Source organism: Cervus canadensis, chromosome 9 (assembly GCF_019320065.1).
Source record: "Cervus canadensis isolate Bull #8, Minnesota chromosome 9, ASM1932006v1, whole genome shotgun sequence".
Classification (NCBI taxonomy): Eukaryota; Metazoa; Chordata; class Mammalia; order Artiodactyla; family Cervidae; genus Cervus; species Cervus canadensis.
The window spans coordinates 73,543,260-73,566,090 of record NC_057394.1 but is presented as its reverse complement, the minus strand read 5'-3'; the positions used below and the strand labels follow the sequence as shown (position 1 = coordinate 73,566,090).

Here is a 22,831-nt window from a genome sequence, read left to right as displayed (position 1 = left end):
GTTTCTTTTTCATTTATTTGGGGTTTCGCAGTAGCTGTAACTTGCTGAACAGTAGATTTGGGGCATATGCCTGATCTCCCCTGGATGAGAAACTGAGACCATTTGAAAAAGTTATTTGAAAAACTAAACGATTTAATACAGAGTCATAAAATGCAGCCGGTGGCCATAAAATAATATGAAAATTCACAGATAACCTGAACCCAGTCAAATGGTTTCTGAGATTCCCATAACAGAGAACTAAAAGCTGACTAATATAACAGATGTGTTGGAACAAACATGATTTTCAATGATAATATGAATTCAAGGATAACCCTGTTGAAATATTGGCTAATGAATTGCCAGGAACCACTGAAATTTCTACACAGAGGAGCTCAATAGGTGCTAAAAATTACTTCACCAGATAGAATTTAACAAAACTGGCATGAAATTGACAAAGCCATGACAAAAAAGTGAATTTACTTTTTAACAAATATGGTATCCTTTAAAAAAGACATTGATTTTTCTTCTAGCCACGGAATATGGCCTTTATGACACTTTCTAAAAACAGTGGATTAAATTTAAACCTTTAAGAAGTGAAGTATAACAACATTTATGCAGGGAATTACTTAGCAAAATGTGTTTTATGCTCCACATACTTTAGAATTAAGCCTCCTAAAAAAACTTAATTCTTAAAAAAAACAAATTCATTTTATACCCACATGTAAAATCTTTATGAAACAAAAATTATGTGAAATAATAAAAATTAAAAAAGGTGTACATTAGTCAGAAGAGGTGCGGCAACATAAGCAGAAAAAATAAAATAGCTTTTCAAAGTGTTACCCTAGAGATGTCTGTGAAGATGGAGAAGTGAATGGAAGTTCCAGGAAACCTGACTCTCATCCCTTCTTTAAAATGGTCATGAAACTATCTAGAAAGGAGTTCTATGCAGCTGCAGCTGAGATACAACAAACACGCACATTCCTGGCTCTGTAGTGACTCTACATCCCAGAATTCTGTTATAACTGGGAATTCAGTGTCACTGCAGCTTTTAGAAACTGTTACATTTCTGTCACACAAGTAATATCCAATATGTCATTGTAGGAAAACTGGAAAAGACAGATAATATTACAGAGAGAAAAGAAATAAACTCACTCGCGATCCTGACACCTAGAAATAACCATTGTTAAACATTTGGGCGTATGAACTTCCAAAGCTTGCTTTCTCTCTCTTTCCTGTTCTTTTTCTCATTGGACAGCATACCCTGGACGTGTGCCCCAGTGAATAAGCATACATGTGTATCATGATTTTCAGTGCCTGCTGGATAGTCCATTGTATGGATGCACCAAAATAATAACCCTCCAGACCTCTGCCCGATGCCATTTACTGAGCCCCTGCCAGGCCTCATGTCGAAGACTTCATGCTTAACATCCCACTTAACCTTCACAACAACTCTGTTAGGTACTATCACTGATATTTTTGCAGATGAAAAATATTGAGGCTCAGAGATGTTAAGTAACTTGCTGAATCTTACACAGCTAATAAATGGTAGAGCCAGAACTTAAGCTCAGGCATGTTCAAGTCCATGATTCTAACCAGTATGTCCTCCCGCCTCCCCATTATGCCAATATTTAAAAAAAATCAGTGCCCTAAGTTATTTCTATATATACATTTTTCCTTTCCATGCTAAAAAACACTGAGATGACCGTCCCTATGTATGTATTACATATCTGATACTTTTTTTTCTTTAGGTCACATTTCTAAAAGTAGAATTATTTGACCACAGAGTTCATATTATTTAAGGCTGTAGTTACGTATTACCAAACTACTTTTCAGAAGAGTTCCATCAAGTTAATCTTGTACTGAGTCACATGAGATGACTGGTATCCTTGTTAAGTTTGCCAACCCTGCATATTATTATTATTTATTATTAATCTTTGCTAGGCCATGTCATTTAAAACATAATTTTATTTACTTATTTATTTATAGCTGTGTTGGGTCTTGGTTGCTGCATGGACTTTTCTCTAGTTGTGGCGAGCAAGGGCTTACTCTCTAGTTGTGGTATGCAGGCTTCTCATCGCAGCAGCTTCTCTTGTGGAGCACAGGCTCTAGGGCACACGGGCTTCGGTAGCTGAGGCAAGAGGGTTTAGAAATTCAGGCTCCCAGGGTCTAGAGCACAGGCTCAACGGCTGCAGTGCACGGGCTTAGTTACTCTGTGGCATGTGGGATCTTGCTGGGTCAGGGATCGAACCTGCATCTGCGTTGGCAGGCGGTTTCTTTACCACTGAGCCACCAGGGAAGCCCCTTAAAATGAAGTGAATGATGTTATTCTCCACCAGTGACAGAGGAAGGGGTGGTGGAGCAGACTGAGGCTGACCCGCCCGGAGACACTGTATTTTACTTCCTGTCTTCTTCCTCCTGGTAGAATCACAGGTCCTTGGAGAAGTCAGAGTGAAAGTGGCTCAGTAGTGTCCGACTCTTTGCAATCTCACAGACTATGCAGTCTCTGGAATTCTCTCGCCAGAATACTGGACTGGGTAGACTTTCCCTTGGAGAAGGGCCCTCAGTAGATGCTTAGTACAATAACGGGCATATTACTGTAGTCAATCATGTTTGGGGAAAATGTTCTTTTTCTTCTGTTTTCCCTCAACTTTTATTCAAATGCAGATAGAAGGCCTTTTTTTCTTTCCCAACATTTTCAGTCACTCAGTCATGTCTGACTCTTTGCGGCCCTATGGACTGTAGCCTGCCAGGCTCCTCTATCCATTGAATGTTCCAGGCAAGAATACTGGAGTGGGTTGCCATTTCCTGCTCCAGGGATCAGACTCACATCTCTGGCATCTCCTGCATTGGCAGGCACATTTACCACCAGTGCCACCTGGAAAAACAAGCATTCCATTTCTGCTGGGGGATTTCAGTGATTAAAAGCTACTGACTTTTCAAACAGGTGTAATTGTTAGAAAGTTTTTCCTTACGTCAACCTCAAATCTGTCATTAACGTCTTCTCATTAGTTTGAGTTCAGTGTCTCATATGCAGCACAGAAAATGTCTCCCATCTTCCATCCGGCAGCCTCTGCTGGACCACTCTGCTGCGCTCTCTCCATGTGTCTGGGTCCCTCCCCACTGAGGTCACGTGGCAGGAGCGGGACAGAGGACTCTCGTGAGAGCGATGCTCTTTCAGTGAAAGAGTCTAAGGGCACGTTGCTATTTTTAGCAGTCATGTCACACTGACTCTCGTAATGAACTTGTTATGATCAATGAACAGCCTTTGAACTAGCCCAAGTTTTCCCATTACTGTTTTTCCACAATGGTCATTAAAACAACTACACCAAAACGGACCTAGTCCATAGGGACTTATGTTTTTAACTCTCATTAAATTCCATCTTACTGGTCGGGGACATTTATGGAGCCAAAGATAGTTGCAGATCTCAGTTCTGTTATTTACTATATAGAATACATCTTCATCTCGACTCACTGGTAATGGTGATAAGGGCAGGGCCAGTGACAGACTCCTGTGAGATCCATGGCTCCCTTCCTTAGGGTGCTCCCCAGTCCGTTCATCCACACTCTGGGGGCTCAAGTTCATCTTGCAGATCTATTCAGCTGTCTTTGTTTATGACCTCTACTGTCCATCTGTGGCACTGGCCTTATCCACCAGTGGAGTGAGCTATCTGACCACAAAATGAGTTTACTTGAGGATTAAGACAGAAGGAAATCCATTATTTGGTAAACTCAGTGTTGACTTGAACTGGAAACTAAGAAGAACAGGAACACAACCTCTGGTCATCACTAGGGGAAAATAAGATAATTTATTCCTAGATTCAACCCATTTTGTGAAAATGCAGGTCATTAGCTGCACATGCCACTTTGATGGGCAGTGAGGAATAGGCACAAACACCTTGACAGAGTTTCTAAAAGGAATTTTCTGACCTAAATAAGCAGTTTCCCTGAGAAACTGCTTTTTCCCAAACAGTATTTAGGAGTTTTTAACAGTATTTAACAGTATTTAGGAAGCAAAAAGATTTTTGAACAGAAATTTTTTTTATATTTCAAGAAAATTACTGTGTTTATTTCTGGAATCTAATAAAAAACTAGTGATGTCAGTTATATTTTCTCCAGTAGGACTTTAATTTTCCTAAGGAGAAGGCATCTGCGTATACATTTAAAAAAGATGGTCCCAGCTCACTGCAAGGAACAGGCTGCTACTGATGCTTTTTGCTGCCAAGGGTACAAGTTTGCCATCTAGTGGCGACTCATGTAAATGGAAAGTGGCTGATCTTAGGCCATTTCTGTTTTGTTTTAAAGCAAAAGGTTCCTTTTTGTCATAAACTATCACATCACATGCGATGCACACAATGGTTCATGTATAAAGGCAGCTCATGTATAAAGGGAAGCTCTGTACTTACTCCCCTCCCTTCAGAAAGGTTTAGTCTACAGCCAACGTGGGTCCTTAATGTAACAGATGAATTGAGAAATGACTAGGGCTTGGCATATTTGTTTGGCTGCATCGTGTCCTAGTTGCGGTATGTGGGATCTTTAGTTGTGGCAAGTGGGATTTAGTTCCCTGACCAGGGATAGAACCCCCGGCCCCTGCACTGGAAGTGTGGAGTCGCCACTCACTCACTCTCTCATCTAATCCACCCTCTCATCCACCTGTCACTCATCCATAGCATCTAAGGACCAGGCCTGATACAGCAAAAGAATCACATAAAATCAGTGACACAATATACTAATTAATAAAATAAGGACTTAGTAGCAATGTGATAATAAAATTATAAGAGCTATTTTTATTAGGTCAGCTTCCAGTTTTCACCTAAAATATGACTGGAAACATCACTGTATATGTGTTTGTTTTTTTTCATTAAAATACCTTGATCTTTAAGTACTCAGACTTGAGTAAATCATTCATAGGATCAATATAGATCCTGAAGGCCAAACTACAATATTTTTATATTGCTCTTTAAGATTTAAAAATAAAAGTTTTCAAAGGTTTTGCTTATACAATGATACTATATAAAATGAAATCTATAGCTGAAATGCCTACAAATGTAATACATAATTCTTTGCTACTTATTACAAACACTAAACACTTATGAAGCAAAAATTTATCAGCAGTCTAACAATTTAGGTTTGTTTTTTTTTTTTGAGATCTCTTCATAAAATAGTAATGCAAAGTGTGCAGCGGAGCCTTTTTTATTTAAGTATCCGGTAGTTAGAAATGGATTGTAACTCTCTGCATTAAATTTATTAGAGCATTTTTCCAAAAACAGTCTCTCGCTCTACATTTTTCCATTAGATGGTAAATCCATGCCTGGGTAAATAGTGACACTTTAAAAGCAATGTCAAAAATGATGAAAGATGATTGTTACAACTTACAGTTTTAAATAGTTTCATTTTTAGGGATAATTTAATTTTTATTACAAATAAAAGGGGAATAAAAAAGAAGGGAGTAGTCACATGGTATCTCTTTATCTTCATAAAGTCCCCTTAAAGGAGACCCAAAGGAGTTAAGTATGTTGTTCAAGGTCAGAGGATTAGCCAGCGTAAGAGTAAAACCCTTGGTTTTGAACTTTTGTCCATCTGACTATAAATCCTGAGTATGTGATTTTTGTGTCTCCCATGATGATTCTTATTTCCACATAAAGGTCAACAGAATGTGAAATTAATAGAAGTCTCAAGGGCAATTAGTAATGTCATCCTAATTTTGTTAAAATTATTCTATTCTTCTACCTAGTTTATCCCATAAAAGCTTTATCCCTGCAAACCTCGCCAATCCTTACTACTCTCCTATAGAAAGAAATGACGATACTGGAGAAGCACAATTACTTTAGTTTTTCATATACATATATTTTAAACCTGAATTGTGAATGACTGCAATGGTGTGTGTTTATATATATATATACTTTTCTCACTCTTAAGTCAGAAAGGGAAAAATTAGAGAATTTTTGTTTTTCTTTTTTTGGGTAATTTAAAGTAAAATATGTTCAAACGAGCACAGTACTTTCAAAGTATCCTGCAAATTGTCATTTTAGTAAAAGCACAGTGCTCTGTAACCATTTATGTCATTTATAGAAACAGTGCTCTGGTGAGAAGCAGGTGAACAATGGGTGCACAAAACTGAACTGCAAAAGCGGAAAGGAAAATGAGACTTTAATTTTCCATCACTGAATTTTCGGAGCTTAGAGAAATTTTTAAACAAAGGCTCAGTTGTAAGTCCGTTCCCGTGAGACAATCCTACATAAGTCAGGACACAGGAAGAATGAGTGCAGACGAGGGGAAATTGCTGCCATTCATGGAGGCAACTATGCAGAAGAGAATGTTTAGGCTACTGTGGAGATGTGGAATTTGAGGGCCAATTAAGTCAGAACTCCATCATCTGACCTCTGCCACCTTCATTAGCCAGCAGCTCCAAGATTACTAACCTAATTGCAATTAACTGCTCGTATATGTATTTCTTTCTTTTCAATACTTATTTTTATTTGGCTATGCCGGGTCTTAGTTACAGCATGTGGGATCTAGTTCCTTGACCAAGGATTGAACCTAGGCCACCTGCACTGGGAGCTCAGAGTCTTAGCCACTGGACCACAGGGAAGTCCCTGTGTAGGTATTTTTGAAATGCCTATTTTTCCTACTTGAATGTCCCTCCACGGAGGCATAGGTCTTCCTTTTCCCTGGCACAGTCCTTGGCATGGGGCAAGCAAGCAGTAAACCTCTCTCCCCAGTTCACACTTTACATAGTCTGGTGGTTAAAAGTCTGAGGTTTAGAGAGGAGCAGAGCTAGGTTGTGACCTTGACTCCTCCACTTAAGAGTGATGATGGCCTTGAGTGGGTCTTTCAACTTCTAGGCACCCAGTTTGCTCACTTGTGAAATGGGACAGCAATAGACTTTACCCCACATGGCTGTTGTGAAGATGAAATGAGATACTGAGTGTAAAGTGAGCATGGGGTGAGCACAGAGGTGATTCTCCATAGCAGCAGATCTGGGAATGGGAGTTGTGTTGTTCATCTGCTTTTATTGTATTTTTAAAAAATATTTATTTATTTGGCTGCACTGGGTCTTTGTGGCATGCAGGATCCAGTTCCCTGATCAGGGATTGAACCTGGGCCCTACCCATTGGGAGCTTGGAGTCTTAGCCACTGGACTGCAGGGAAGCTCCTGTTCATCTGCTTTTAAACTTGAAAGTTCACTGAGATCACGTGCGGGAGCTGGTGGCAATGCAGACCTGCACCCTGTCACCAGTCACCAGATTCTGATTTGGTGGGGCTGCAGGGAAGCTCAGAAATTTACATTTTTAACCAGCATCTGGGAGTAATTCTCATGCAGGGCGTCTCTGGACCACCCTTGGAGAAACACTGCTTTAGAAAAAGAATCCTCATTTCCCAGATTTCAAAAGATGGACATACTAATAGTCAAGTAATACATGACTCTTTGGGTTGGATAATGAAAGTAAAAGAACAATTAGCATCTGGAGGCGGGGAGGAATTGAATATATTTCATTAAAATTCCACCCTGAATAGCCAACAAAATTTATATTACTACCATATTCACTAGTGACAGCTCCCTGATGCCCAGTCTCTGTCCCCTAATTCTTTCAATACCGTCCCCTTAACAATGGGACCAAGAGAGCATGGTGGGGGTGGTGGTAAGAATGTCTCTGATCTGTAAAATCAGTCTTTGTCATGATCATTTTTATGCTGAGGGGCTGGTGTCTTGAAATCTCACAATGAAATTTATCCTTTTAGCTTTTAGATCGGATTATTGGGATGTAAATTGGGAGACTAAGTCTAAAAGGTCTTCCATTTGCTTTTTTTTTTTCTCTGAGTAAAAGCTTTCTGACACCAAAGTGCTATCGATAAGTCATGCAAGTGTAAATGCTCCTCGTGACTGTGTTGGCCTGGTCCGTGGTCTTAACCACAGCCCTAGATTTCCTGAGTTCTTTTCCTGTCCCTCCCTCGGGTTTCTATTTGCTAATAAGTTAAGTGCCCCTAATGGTACATTAACCCTGACAGATCAACTTAAAAGACCAGTTTCCAGCTAGTTACTGAAGGCCAGCTGGAAACGAGCCTTTAAGGGTTTTTTGTTGTTTTTTAAGAAAACGAAAAAGAAGGAAGAGAAGTGTTCATATTCACTCATACATGAGTGCTTGGGGCTCAGGACACCCTGAAGTTGGAACCCTTCTTACCAGCAGATTCTCTGGTTTGATGTCACGGTGGACGATGTTGAGGCTGTGCAGGTATTTGATGGCGCTGGCCAGGTTGTACAGCATCCCGCTGGCATCTCGCTCAGTGTATTTGTTAGTGGAGGTGATGGCATCGAAGAGGTCTCCTCCCTGAGAGAGAACAGCAGAAGTGCATTAACAGATGGTCCGGTGGGGCCCAGCCTGGAGAGGCGCCCGACACGCTATAAATGGACTGAAGGATGCACGCGGGGTTTCTGGGTTCCAAGAGTTTTCCCTGCCACCTCCCTCTCATAGGCCCAGGAACCCTATGGTGATTCCTGCCCCCGCTGCGAGAGCCAGTGACATTTCCGCCAGAGCTCAAAGGAAGGAGGAGAGGATTCTCTGCCATTAAACTCCCAACTGGGGGTGGGGAAGCGGAGCTGGGTCTCCAGGGCAGAGACCTCGGGGCACCGGGTATCCTGGTGGCATGTGCTACACCAACTGCCCGCTGAAGTTCAAATTCATAATCCCCAATCTCCTGAAATGAGAAACATACCACAGACTACACCCTGAACAAAACGTTCTGCTGCCCTGGGAACTTCACACAGACACACACACAATTCTCATCACTCTCTAGATTTAGGTCTCTTGGAGTGGGCGTCATGTCTTCTTTTTCAATAATGTGCCTCCTTGTAAGGAACAGAGAAAAGGATCAGAAACTGTCACTCCAGAGATGAAAGAGAAAGAGAGGGAGGAGGATGGAGACATTTCAAAGAAAGTTTTCTAGGTCCATTACTCATCCGAACTTTGTTTCCACTGTTCTGTGCTAATTTATTGTTATTTGGTGAAGCAAAGATTTCAGGCTCCAATTTTAGATCCATTTATTTGAAGCCCTTTCAGAGAAGTTGGGTCTGATTTGCTGAAAATGTGTGCATCCTTTTTGCACACAAGGCCCCAAAGAGCCAAACCCCACCCCCCCGGCAGAGGCTGACTGTGTAAATCTGTTACCTAAAGGGCTAAGAGATTTAATTTTTTTTTTTTTAACAGCAAATACAAACTAGCCTGTAGGCTGACCATTTTCAAATCCCACTCCCTAACCTGGCCCTCTGCGACCCTATACAATCCCTGCTTGAGGGGAAAGGGGTATCTTCCACTGACCCTCAACCTCAGCAGTTCCCGAACTAAGGAGATACTTTTTTTTCCCCAAAATGAACACCGTCTCTCTCTATGTCTGTCTCTCAAAGGCAAGGTTGTGCAGCTTTGCAGGTTGCTTCCGTGCCACCCGGGGAGATGGGGTTTGCACTGCGGTCCACATGAACGGCACCCCTGACCGTGTGTAGGGCCGTAGGAGGTGACCCTGCCAAGACTCCACCACTGTCCTCGTTGTCTAAACTCAAGACAGCCTGTAATCTCATTCCTTCTTCTTCGCCTTCAACAAAGCTGTCAACAGAGACTCTTGGTCCTGCTCTAAGACCTGCCTCTGACACAGCCTTCTGGGCTCTCTCAGGGTCTTACTCCAAAGACCCTGTGTATGATCATCACCTCCCACACTGCAGGCCAATGTTTCCTATCTTTCACTCATGAAATCAGCATCTATTCCCATGGCTCTCCCCTCTCTGTCCCCAGCCTTCACTTCAACTTGCTTAACCTCATCTCCTGTCTCACCTGGAGCAGCTGCCTTTATGCTCCACGTAGCGTGTGTCTTCCCTGGTCACCCAGACAGACCAAACCCTCCCCCAACTCCGCACTCCAAGCCCAGCCCAGAGTCTCCTCCACGCTCTCTGTCTTTCTCGCTCCCGCTGATTTCTCAGCGCCGGCCCAAGCGCTGCCCTGACACAAGGCCTGCCTTCCTCTGGACACACAAGCAGTGTGCACGTGCTCACTTCTGCCGCTGGAAGTCTAAAGTCCCGTTATTGGTACTTACGGAATTTCACCCTTAAGAATGGTTTTACTGTTCACCCACTTCACTGTTTTCTGGAACACAAACCTTATTTATCCATTGGCATCAGGTCGTCCTGGGCCCCCTATTAGACTCTCAGGGTTTGACAAGCTAAATTCCTCAGGGGCATGTCATGGGAGCTTTTCAGGTCAAATGTGGGGCTGGCCTTCTCTTCTGAGATGCTTCCAGACCTGGTCTCACAGCCATTCTCGGTCAGACTAAATGCAGGGGTATGATACAGTCGTGGAGAAGGGAACAGTGACCCACCCCAGTATTCTTGCTTGGAGAATTCCATGACAGAGGAGCTTGGTGGGCTACAGTCCATGGGGTCGCAAAGTATCAGACACGACTGAGTGACTCACACACACACACACACACACACACACATCCAGTGGCTCAGTTGAGTCCCAATGCTGAGTTTTGCAGGCACAGTCCAAGCTTGTTAGACTGGTCACCCGGAGAGAATCCCCAAAGGCTAAGTGGTACTTCGCTACAGTCACCTGACTAAGCATATTACTGACAATCAGATTAAGCTTTCCCACAAACTGTGTTCTGAACTATTAAGCCTTTTCCTCTTTTATATCTTATCTTCAAATTTAATTTTGTGTTAGCTCTCCAAAACCCAGCCAATAACAGGGGGTTGCTAATTAGTTTTTAACGGCACCCAGAGGGGCAGCAGGAATGATTTGAAGCTGTTTCTTTAAAAATTAAAGTCATTGTAAAACTACTATTCTTGGTCCTAGATAAAGTATAATTTACAATGTTGTAATTACCAAACTTTATTTGGTAATAAAGCGCCAATATGAAAATTTTCTGAATAATGAAATTGACCTTTCTTGATTGGAATAAGCGATTAACATTTTTATCTCCCTCAATCTCAACCATGACCATAACCTGGTGTTAGTACAAACTAAAAAGCCTTCGCTCTCAGAGAAAAAAATGTGAACTTCAAGTAGGAAAAAAACAGACTTTATCTATAAATATAGATTAATCACTAAGTTAAAACAAGGCCAATAGATCTAAAATAAAGGAACTATGAGTGAAGAAGGAATTCATAGGGCCTGGACTCCATCTCAGGCCTGTCCGTGCTGGCTGTGCTCGACTGCCTCTCCAGTGGACTCTGAACTCTCTGCTTAGTGCCTGTGAGGACAACAATGGAAGGATAAGACCCCCTCCAGACAGAGGAATCCTGAAGATCACATCCAGGCTACTCATTGCCTAAGAGGAAGCATACCTTAATCACACCTGTCTCCGGACAGGTCATAAACTTTTTTTCGTATCTGTCAAGATGTAATCACAGGCTTATGGATTATTAACTGGTTGGAATGTAACTGCGGGCTTATTGACTATTGACTGTTTAAGACACGTACACATGGGACAAGTGGTGGGTTTAGACACGTACACATGGGATAAGAGGTGGGTTTAGACACGTAGGCATGGGGTATAAAAGATTTTCACAAATGCTGGACGGGGTCCTTGGCTAAGAGGAGACTCTGCCTTGGGCCCGCCGGTGTAATAAACTGCACTCCACTATCTGCATTGTCCTTCTGAGTGAGTCTGTTTCCCGGAAAGCGTGGCTATAACATGAAGAATGAAAGTTTAAAGTCCCTAGAATGAACATTTTCCTATACAGTAAATGATTGGTTAATTAAATGCTTTGTTGGCCTTAACTCTTTACAGAAGGAAACCCCACATTCCAGCTGCCACCAGCTCAGCTGAGCGATTCTAAGTAGAATTCCTGGAACCCTAGGTGTTCACTGGCACACCCCTGATGGAGAAAATGATCTGACTAATTTACAACTAAAGTAGAAATTACTCATGCCTTTGGTCAGATTAACATAACAGAAAAGGCTTGAGCAAAGTACAGCTTTATGAAAATAAAACATTCAATTTTTAAAAACTTCTAATTAAGAAAATTTCACATATGGAAGTAGAGGAAATAGGTGAGTTACCTTTCACATAGATTCAACCATCATCAACATCTGGCCATTCCTATGTTATATGATCGAATAGAATAAAAACGTAATTTTACGTGGCAGGATGAGACTGTACCCATCACTGAGAGGCGGTATTCACATTATTAACAGGCTGTTGTTTTTCTATTACCCTGGAGTCTAAAAGTTCAGAGCTTGTTTTTATGATGATGAATGATACTTTTGGAGTAGTTCCTGGAAAAGTGAGCAGTTTCTGCTGGAGAACAACACTCTTACTGGCATCTAATACTTCGTGTCACAGAAGCTGGTGAAAGAGATTTCTTTAACCTTCAGAATAACACTCCTAGCAATATCGCATTTTACATAGGAGGGGCCCGAGGTACAGAGTGGTAGATCCAAGGTCAGGGACTATTTCCGTCCAGGCTGAGACTTGAACTATGGGGATATAATTCTAGTGTTAAGACTCTTAAACCATTAAGCCAGTGAACAGCGATGAGGTTGAATACTGCTGAGATGAAACAAAGGGGAGAGCTCTATCATATAGGAGAGTGAGGTGCCTTATATAGGTTTACCTCTTTTACCAAAACACACACCTTTACTAATTCCATGACAAGATACAGCTCCGTTGGCACGTCCATCTCTTCGATCAGAAGAACAATATTGGGGTGCTTCACTCTTCTCAAGATAGACACCTCGTTCTGGATCATGTGCTCCTGTTCAAGAGAAAATTATCTCCATCAAGACACATGCAAAACAATGAAGGGCTAACTCAAATCAAGAAAGCCATACTATTTAAGAGTTTCCCTGGTGGCTCAGACGGTAAAAAGTCTGTCTGCAATGTGGGATACCTGGGTTCGATCCCTGGGTCAGGGAGATCCCCTGTAGAAGGGCATGGCAACCCACTCCAGTATTCTTCCCTGGAAAATCCCATGAACCAAGGAGCTTGGGTGGGCTACAGTCCATGGGGTCGCAAAGAGTTGGACACAACTGAGTGACTAACACTTAACTTATACAATTTAAAGATCAAGGGAGATATATTTTGGTAAAATATAGTAAGTCTATCTTAAATTCTGATATTCTTATAGCCTAGAATTGGCAAAAGATATTGACGGTCCTTAGAAGATGCTTGTAATTTCAGAGCCTACCATGGTTAACTATAACTGCATATAGAAGGATGAAATGAAACTTAGATCACAAAAGTAAGAGAAGAAGTCAATATAAGAACAAAGAGAAGGAACTGAAATGATATCCCATCATTTCAACTGACTTTGATACCAGGAATATTTATAGAATAAAATTATATCCTAGTAAGTATATAACATTCTACTCTACCAAAACACAACTCCTAGGGTGAATCTGTGTTTATCTGGGGGCTCATCTTGTGTTTTTTTTTCTACCTCCAAAATAATATATTTTCAAAAGAATAAAACTTTATACATACTTTGCCTCGACACTTGCTTTTCTTGATAATTTTCAGAGCATACTCTCTAGCAGTCGACCTGCAAAGAAAAAGTTTTGTTTTGTCTTTTAATAAATGTAATTTCAGATGTGTTGAATCATCTTGTTAAGGACTCACTCGTACCCCACTGATCTGGCATCGTGGTGTAAGTATTTTGTAAAAGATTCTCTTTTCCGTTTTTAAAAGAAGTATGTGAATTTTAAGGGGCTGACCAAGTGTAAGGACAAAACAAAGATGATAGCTCAGAAACGTCACAGGCTGTTAAGGCTGCCATAATTGTAATAAAGTTACTGCTACTCCATGGGTAACTCCCCCTTGCAGGTGGCTGTGCCCTGCTCCTCCCTCTAAAGTGGACATGAAATGGGGGTGAGTTTCTGCCCTTCTTCTCCATTTCTCTTGAGGTTATCCCCGAAGTAACAGTTTTCTGAATGGTTCTCGTGGTCACACTGATAACGTTCAAGACGCAGTCCACCCTCTTTAGACTTGGGCTGTGTGCAGCTCTATGTGTTCCAGTGGAGAACTCATGAATGAGGTGTTCAAGGAGTATAGCAAGGGATACAGTCATTATCTGAGCATCCTGTGACCTCTTGAGCCTTTCAAAAAAAAATTTATTTATTTGGCTGTGCCGGGTCTTTGCTGTGGCACGAGGGGTCTTCGATCTTCGTTGTGGCATCCAGGTTCTTCAGCTGTAGCTTGCAAACTCTTAGTTGCGGCATGTGGGATCTAGTTCCCTGACCAGGGATCAAACCCAGGCCCCCCTGCATTTGGAGTGTGGAGTCCTAGCCATAGGCCCTCTCATTCGATAGAAATGAAATGGAGGTGACAATTATAAACAGCTCATGTTCCCAAAGCCACCTGGCACTGCTAAAATCAGAACTTGAGTTCTTGGGGTCTCTGCTCCTCATATAGCCCAGCCAACACTGCCCGTCCTCCATCGTGGGTGTGGGTGGGACGGCTTAGTCATACTGAACCTTTAAATAGCTTCCTAACTTGTGTGAACATTTCTAAGATACTGTAGTGCTAATAGTGACGGTCTACTGTCAGAGGACACAATGCATACTTAACAATCATCAGGAACCACTACTTCACAATCATTTCTACTTCAGATCTAGTTGGGAAACCAACAGAGTCTAGCTTCTTAGCTATAGATAAAGTCCAATTTTAGGGATACAAATGAATATGACGGGAGTGAAGTTGATTAAGAACAAAACTTCAAAATAGGGTTTTAAAATTTTCGCTTTGGAGAATCAAAGGGGAATTTCCTAGTTGTATGTTATGGTAAGAGCAAGAGAGTGATGTGCCTATAAATTAAGAGACCAGATAGCAACAATGTGTTTCAAGCATTTTAGAAACCGTTCATGTTGTTTGCTTCTCTTTTTAAAATATTTATTTACTTATTGACTTGGCTGTGCCAGGCCTTAGTTGTGGCATGTGGGATCTTTAGTTGTGGCATCTGGGATCGAACCCAGATGCTTGTGTTGGGAGCTTGGAGTCTCAGCCACTGGACCACCAGGGAAATCCTCCTGTCATTTACTTCTAAAACTTCTTCTTCCACTGCACTTCCAGGACCCTCATGGTACTAGCTTGCAGAATAAATTAAACATTGACCAAACTGTTATAATTGTATCTAATGAGAAAGTCTAGAGGCTTCCCAGGTGGAGCAGTGGTGAAAAACCCGCCTGCCAATGCAGGAGACTCAACATCACAGAAGGATCGCAGGGACTCTCTAAGCAGCTCTTTTTAAGAGGCTTCTGAAGAGTTTCATCTGCAAACATGAAAATATTCAATCAAGAGGAAAATTAAAAGCTGAAGTGTTTCTGGGTCCTGCATTTCACAAATCACACACAAAGTTATAATGAAGCAAATCTGAGACTGGAATATATGAGCAGTTTCCAATCTAGTCTGGGATGTTTCATCTGATTGCAGGGAATGTGGACTCCAGGACTGAAAGCTTTGACAAGAGCCAGCAGTAGCAGGCAGGGCAAGAGAGCTAGGACGGCGCTGACACTTGTGTTCAGCGCCTCCACACAGGATGGGAAGGTGCTGGTGAGAAGAGCAGGAATTTCTTGGCTGTGTCTTCCCTACGGTTACCACTTGACCCTCCATTTCCCTGGAATGAGCAACATTAAAGCTTTGCTGTGCTCAGAACAGAAAGCTGGAGTGGGACCCAAGCAGGCTGACTCCTCCTCTGCAGACAGATACACACGCAGCAGAATCCCCAGCAAATAAGTGAGTGTGTTGGCTCCCAGGACACCAGACAACCAGGGTATATGCTGAGCCTACAGCTGAGGGGTAAATGCAAGCAAACCTGGGCTGCAGCGGCCCATAGCTTCCTAGGAAGAGGATCTTGTGGGTTGACTACCCAGAATCTTACAAAATAGGAGTCAACACTCACTCAGATTTACCCACATTTTGTATCAGACAAAGACCCCTGTGGAGGAACCACCAAAATTAATACTGCAAGTTTTTTTTTTTTTCTGGATTCTTTGAAGAATAGAACTATAAAGTCATAATAAAATCCTTAATTGCTAGAAATGCATGTTTATAAGGAAAAAGGATGAATCTGGAATATAAGACTGAAAACACGTGTTAAGACTAAATGTCCACCATAAGAATAAACACTTCATGGCTTGCTTTCAGTTGGTAAAAAAGAAAACATTTGGCACGAAATAAAACCCCAAACAAGTATCTGCCTTCCTCCATCCTCTAAACTCTGAGAACCGCTGTGCCCGTGTCAGCATCCAGTAAGCAGGAGCATGGTTCTTTCTCGGCTACACGGGTGATAAGAGACCTGGCCTTTGACCTCAAGGAGTCTACAGTTCGGTGTGTGGAGGAGAGAAGACACCTGGATTGCTCGGGAACATCCAGGCCGTTCACTTGTATGTTCCTGAAATTATAGCCTTGACCTTTCACGCAGTCACGGAACCCTCAAAGGCCACAGCCAGAGCAGCAGCAGTGAGACGAGCTGTGTCTTCCTCCTTGTCCAGAGGAGTTCAGTTAGGTTACATTCCTATTCAGTTAGACCCCAGGCCAGAGCTCCAACTGCTAGGGAGAAATGTCTGAACTTTACAAATCGGAACTAAATCTAGCCTGTCAGGGTTGTACTGACAATGGTTTGGAGAACGCCATCCGGTTTAGCACAATGATTCCGGGCCCCAGGACAGTCTTCTTCTCACTCCTCCTTCCCTCAGCCCTGGAGGGCTGCAGAATGCTAAGGAAAAGGGCACTCTAGACCAAAGGGATTTTCGTCGTTTGCTCTGTTTTGAAGATTTTTATGAAGATTATGTGGAAGAGGAAACAGTTTCCCAGGCATTCCTCTGCCACAGCCTTTATTGACTGTCACGGCGATCCTTTGCTTATGGGTGAGGTCCTCAAGCAGAGCGGCGGTGTCCTGACTCTCTTTGTGCCCCGGAAATGCCCAGCAGAGGCCTGAACTGGCAGGGCCTCCAAACACATTGGTGGAGCTGGGAGAGCTCCAGAGGCTGGTGGCGCTTAGGATATGACAGGGAGACCCTGTCTCCTTGAGGAGTGAGTCCACAGCACTCTTTGTTTACCCAGTAATCAAAGCTAAATCTCAGCCTCCCCTGTGAGCAGAGAATGGAGGCACCCCAGAAGTGTCCTGTCAGACATTTCCGGAGTGGAGCTATATTTTGAACTTGAACTTGGGCCCTGTGGCTATCAGGGGCCACAGCATCCTTAGGGAGGAAAGAACACCGTCAGCTGAGAGACACTTAAAATCCTTCCCACTGAGTCACCCTCCAAATCCCACTTCAGAAGCAAATGCCTCCCATTATGGCTGTACAGATCTTCAAACATCTGAGGCCTTTCTAGGTGGACGCACCATGTCACTGATACTGCAGTCTCAGCTCGTTCTTGTGGGTTTGGGCCTGTCTCACACAATCGCCAGAGCCAAAGCTTTTGACATGTGGTTCTTTTATTTTATCCTATTAATTTTTTTTTTTTTTTTTGACTGTGCTGGGTCTTCATTGCCACTCAAAGGCGTTCTCTAGTTGCAGTGAGCAGGGGCTACCCTTCGTTGTGGTGTGCGGTCTTCTCATTGCAGTGGCTTCTCTTGTTGCAGAGCATGGGCTTTGGGCACATGGGCTTCAGTAGTTGTGGCCCGCGGGCTCCAAAGCACTGGCTTAGTAGTTGGGGTGCACGGGCCTAGCCACTCCGTGGCATGTGGGATCCTCCCAGACCAGGGATTGAACTGGCGTCCCCTGTACTGCCGGGCAGACCCCTAACCACTGGACCACTGGGGAAGCCCTCGATGTGTAGTTCTTTGCGTCTCCAGGTGGAGCAGGGAGAGTGGGAATCATGAGCGGCTACAGTTTTAACCGAGTTGAATCCTGTGCTGCCAAAACATGCAAGCAGTCAGGGGGGAAGGAGGGCCGGGAGCCACCCGAGACACCATGCCTGCTCACAACCGCGTCACTGGTACCCGTGGCTTGGCTGGTAATTAATCCACACAGAGCCAGGAAGCCAGGGACGAAGGGCACCTCATCTCAAGCCCTCTATCCATGCTCGGACCTCCTCTTAGCGCATTTCAGCTTTGTGAGTTTTCTTTGAGGCCTCTAAAGGCTCCACAAAACAGCTTCTAAAGTTCGTCAGCGTTCTTTAGTACATCCTAAGGGCTCCCAAGGCCACTGGAGATGGTGCTGCGGGGAGACAGGCGGAAACCGAAATGGACCTGGCAGGTCCTAGGATGGGATGTGCTGACACAGAATCAGGGGAGGGATGCGATGTCACTGCGTCCATTGTCGTAGGAAACCCTCTCCTGTGATGGGGCACTATTAACAGGAGGGGCAGACCTGTTCTTGTCCATCCACATCTATCCTTCCAAATTCGGCAGAATGTCCCCACACAAGCAGCGTGTGCCACTCAAAACATTCTTAGCCCCCTTTTACTTTCCTGGACCTCTGGAAAATATTAAAAGATTGTTATGGGATACTTCTGAGGACAGGGGGCAGCTGCCATATGTCCTGGTTCAGCGGGAGTTGAATACTAACACTTCGGGGAGCAACCTGGTGCTTAGACTCTGAAGGCTCGTACAAGGAGACCCGAGATGCGAACTCCTACAAAACGAACGCAATATAAACCAGAAAGAAAGAAATTAATCCGGGATGAAGAAATGAGAAATTTCTATCTGGGAAGACCAGGACCGCGGGACTAAGATGCCAGCATGATCTGAGGACAAGCACATGCCAGACTCAACAGATGATGCCCCCGGCAGGGAACCAGGCCCCCGCGGGGGAAGAGCACCGCGGTGCTGGACTCGGGGTTTTCTGCTGCAGCACGCATTATGTTTAAAGGGGTTGGGTTTCCTGTCAGTAAAATCACAAATGAGAAACAAAACTATATACACACACACTTCCACCCATTACTTTGAGAATGGCTTTCCCGATTTCACTTCCGTCTTCTCTGTACAGGGACAAATGTGATGTGTGTGACTTTGGCCCTGGTTGGAGACAGGAGGCAGCGAAGCTGAGTGGTCCAGTGGTGTGGGGTTTGCAGCTGAACTAGCGTCCATGCCTTGCCAAATAGAAATACTTAACTATCTGAGCACTTACTGACCTGGGCATTTAGCTTCCTCAGGCATTCTTTATATAAAATGGAAATAGTTCCAACGCCATGGTATTATGATGATACATCAATAAAATATCCTAAGTGAAGGACCCGGTATATAGTTGACATTCAGTCAACAGTGGTTGCTCCTGTCTGGGGAGGCATGAGGTCCAGAAAAGTAATGGGACATTTTCTATGTTGGTCAGTCACGCAGCAAACTGTCCAGCTTTGTGGTGGGAGTGGGGGACAGAGAGAAGGAGGGGGAAGAGGGCCTGGCATGGTCAGCTAAGGCGTTTCTCAAGCTGCCCATCACTCATACCTCTCCCCACCAAAGAGTGGCTGCTCTGGGGGCTGCGACCACGTCCGCGGGAATGGCCTGGCCCAGCTGGTATGCAGGGAGGGGCACAGTGTGAGACCCACTGCTCCAGGGGAGCCTAGCGGGGGCTCCACTGCCTTAGTCGGGCAGAGGGTGAAGGGAAGCAATTCAGTGGACACTGGCCAAACTCAGGACCCTCGTGTCTGAGGCCCAGGCAGAAGTCCAGCTCAAAGGTGACTTGAATCTTTGTTTTGAAGTCAAAGGCCTTGCAGAAAAATAAGTTCTGGATCCTGCAGGTTAGAACTTTTAGTCTGAGGCATCTGCTTCAAATGGAAGCAGAGCTTAGCGCCTTCATGTTGAGAACTCGGCCGGGTGGGCTGGGAAGAGCATTGGGGGAGATGCTCACCCCGGCCGGCCCCTGGAAGCCAGTGGACACGCTCCCTTAAGGAACGAGGCAGGTGCCCCCAGCTCTCCAATACCCTGCTCACCAGCCCTGAGAAGAAGCTGCTGGCCGATTGGGTCCTCCTTAAATAACAAATTCCAACTCTAACACTGGGCTCAGGGTTTGAGGTGGCCTTAATCTGGGTTATAACTATCACTTGTCACTTCTCCAACTAGTAGCCCCTGCTACTGTCCTTAATTAGGTACCGAGATCCTAGGGATAAACCTTTCACTCTAAGCCCTCCCCTTTGGCCCACAAGAGCGCCTGGCTCATTCATTTTAAAACATTTTAATGTATTAAATGCCATTTTTTGTGGGGATCAGTACAGTTGCATTGTGAAGCTTTTCGAAGTTCTTATATTTAATTTTATGACATATACATATGAAAAATATATCAATACACCTAGGAATGTTCTGACATTTACAAAATGTCTCCCAAAAATGTAGAAAAAACTATTAAGCTTTTTTTTTTAAACAAAATAAAAGGACTAACCTTAAAAAAAAATAATAAAAAAATAAAATAAAATAAAAGGACTTACCTTAAAGAGCTGGCAACATTTTGCTGAGTACATTAAAGAGAAAAATCAAAGCTCTTAATTTATAGATTGTCCCCAGAAATCACTACATTTTTCAAATCTGTTGTTAGATGAGCTGTTCTTTCTTTTACATTTTTTTTAACATCTGGAGTTGAGACATTAACCTATTCCATATGTGCCTCAGACCGCAAATAAAGACACAATCTCGGAAAACATAACCCCAAGTGTTTCCTTTAAAGCTCAATGCAAATGATATCTTTCTCACCTTTCTACACATTCCTTGACAACAGCAAAATTTCCATCTCCTATTGTCCTTCCGACTTTATATCGTTCTGTTATTGTGGCTGGAATCTGGAAGCCTTCCTCCGACACTTCTGAAAGAATCATTAGTATGTTTTTATTGGTAGAAAAGGGAACACAGATGTTGTGCATAGAAGACGTTTAGAAGTATCATCTAATAGACTGGCACTGATTCAGAATCAATATGTCATTTTCTGGACAGGCAGGCTAGTCTCCCACCCCTAGCCCCTCTCTGACATTGTATAATCAACTGTTTCTACTAAGACAAATGATCAACTAAAGGAAATGTAAAATCTACGGGGTCCACTCCCACCTATGTAAGACCAGCTAATGCTTTCTGCTGAAGCGGGTTGTCTGAGGAGGAAGTTTTGCTTTTCATTTCATGCCAATTTGATCAATAGCATTTATGAATACCCATGGTGTTCAGAGAGATGACATTCCTAGGTGGGGAGGAAAATGCAGTTTGTAAGGGACTCTGGACCGCTTGACACCGTACAAGCATGAAAAATGCCTGCTGTTTGGACACTTAGCTTTACTACATCCTGAAATAGAGATCTCCGTAAAATTCCTTATGTTAGAGCTAAGCACTGATCACCACCCCTCCCCAGTATCAATGAGCAGATTTTGGACAAATGTTTTCACCAGCAACCTGCGTGGCAGATGTTGAGTTAAAATTGCAGTATCTATTATGTCTGCGAACAGAACAGTTTTGTAGTTTCAATTATGTTAGTGCCGCTAACACAACGCATTTTCCCCCTTAAAATGCATTTTGAAACATTTTACAAATGCCTAATAATGCTTTAAATATCTAAGGTCATAAAACTAAATAAGCCACACTTAGGTCACATAAATATAGTGGATAACCTTTAACATCTTAGGGGTATAAAAAGCCTTTTATAGCCGGGCTCTAAAATTTACATGCTTTAAAGTTATAAATCCTGGCTTCTCCCTCAGGCAACCTGAATACAAAATGTGGTGGAAGCCTAGTGCGCTTTCTAAATGTGCTCCTTTTCTGACCTTTAATCACAAACCGAGACTAAACATTTCTTCTCAAAATGAAATTAAAACCTTAGGTGGCAAAAGGGCTTTCTGGGCGATTTTCGTGTTCCTATTGAGTTTAGTGTGCAGGGCTGGAGAACGGTCAATAGAAGCTCACAACCAGCAGGCATCTGCTATAGGACCTTTACTTACTCTGTTTTTGCGATCATCTCCACCCTGCACCACTCTGGATGCTAGAACGGATGAGATTTCTGAAAAGTATTGTACAAATGTAGGACTTTCGCTGCTGCTGCTTTTGTCCTTGGCATTTTTGCAACCTCTTCACCTCTTTAAAGGTGACGTTTTACTTTTAACCCACTAGAAGCCATCTCAGAGGTGTCCAAGGAAAGTGGGAGCTGGAGCCTTCCCTCCACTCCCCGCTCCATCTCACCCCAAAGAAGCCATCATTTTGCCTCCGTCTGAACGATGCAGCCTAGGGATTTTTGTCTGGCCTATGGTTATTCAGGAGATGGTTGGAGAAGTTTCAAAGCCACTGTAAAGCACCCGAATTTACAAAACATCTCTCGGATGACAGGGTCTTAAGGCTCTTTCCTGCACGGATCATAAAAGTAACCATCCTTGTCTGTTGGAGGCAAGTCCGGTTTCAGATGGGAAATGGAAGGAGATGCTTCTATGTTTCCATGAAGGGGACACCCATCTGGAGCACATGGCTTGGTTTCTTTTCCCCTGACTATGTAAAAACGTATCTTTTAGGCCTCTGATTAAGAAGACTTAGCCACTGGCTTAGTCAAGGACCCTTTTGTTTCATTATAAATAAAACACATTGGAACAAAAGAAGACTTCTGGATGGCTGCATTTCCTCCTTCTGGAAATACCAAAAAAGTCTGATATTGCATGGTAGTCAGGAAATAATCCTTGGGTCAGTCATGTATCTCATGTAACATAATGAAGTGTTTCCCCCAAGTGGGACTTTACTGGAAAATTAAATCCTATCCCTTCAAACAAATAAGGGGTGCTGGCTCTCTAACAGTGGCATGATTGTATCAATTTTATACCTGAGTTCCTAAATACTTGCCCATAATTGATTTCAGCCTGATAATAACCTCCAGGGAGGAAGCAGGCATGTATTAGGATACAATCTCCATTTCACAGAAGAAAAACTAAGATGCAGAGGGCAGGAAAGGCTCATCCAAAACAATCCAGGAGT

General features: G+C 43.2%; 1 protein-coding gene across 7 annotated transcripts in view; it reads right to left on the bottom strand.

Moving 5' to 3' along the window:
* The window catches only part of DCLK1 (doublecortin like kinase 1), a 335,842-nt gene that overhangs the window by 43,556 nt on the left and 269,455 nt on the right, over positions 1–22,831 (bottom strand). For all 7 annotated transcript variants that reach the window (XM_043477420.1, XM_043477419.1, XM_043477422.1 and 4 more), the window contains 4 exons: positions 20,591–20,699; positions 13,450–13,507; positions 12,602–12,721; positions 8,160–8,306 (listed from right to left, as the gene is read on the bottom strand). In XM_043477420.1, coding sequence (XP_043333355.1) covers positions 8,160–8,306; positions 12,602–12,721; positions 13,450–13,507; positions 20,591–20,699 — 434 coding nt within the window. The remainder of the gene's footprint in view (positions 1–8,159; positions 8,307–12,601; positions 12,722–13,449; positions 13,508–20,590; positions 20,700–22,831) is intronic.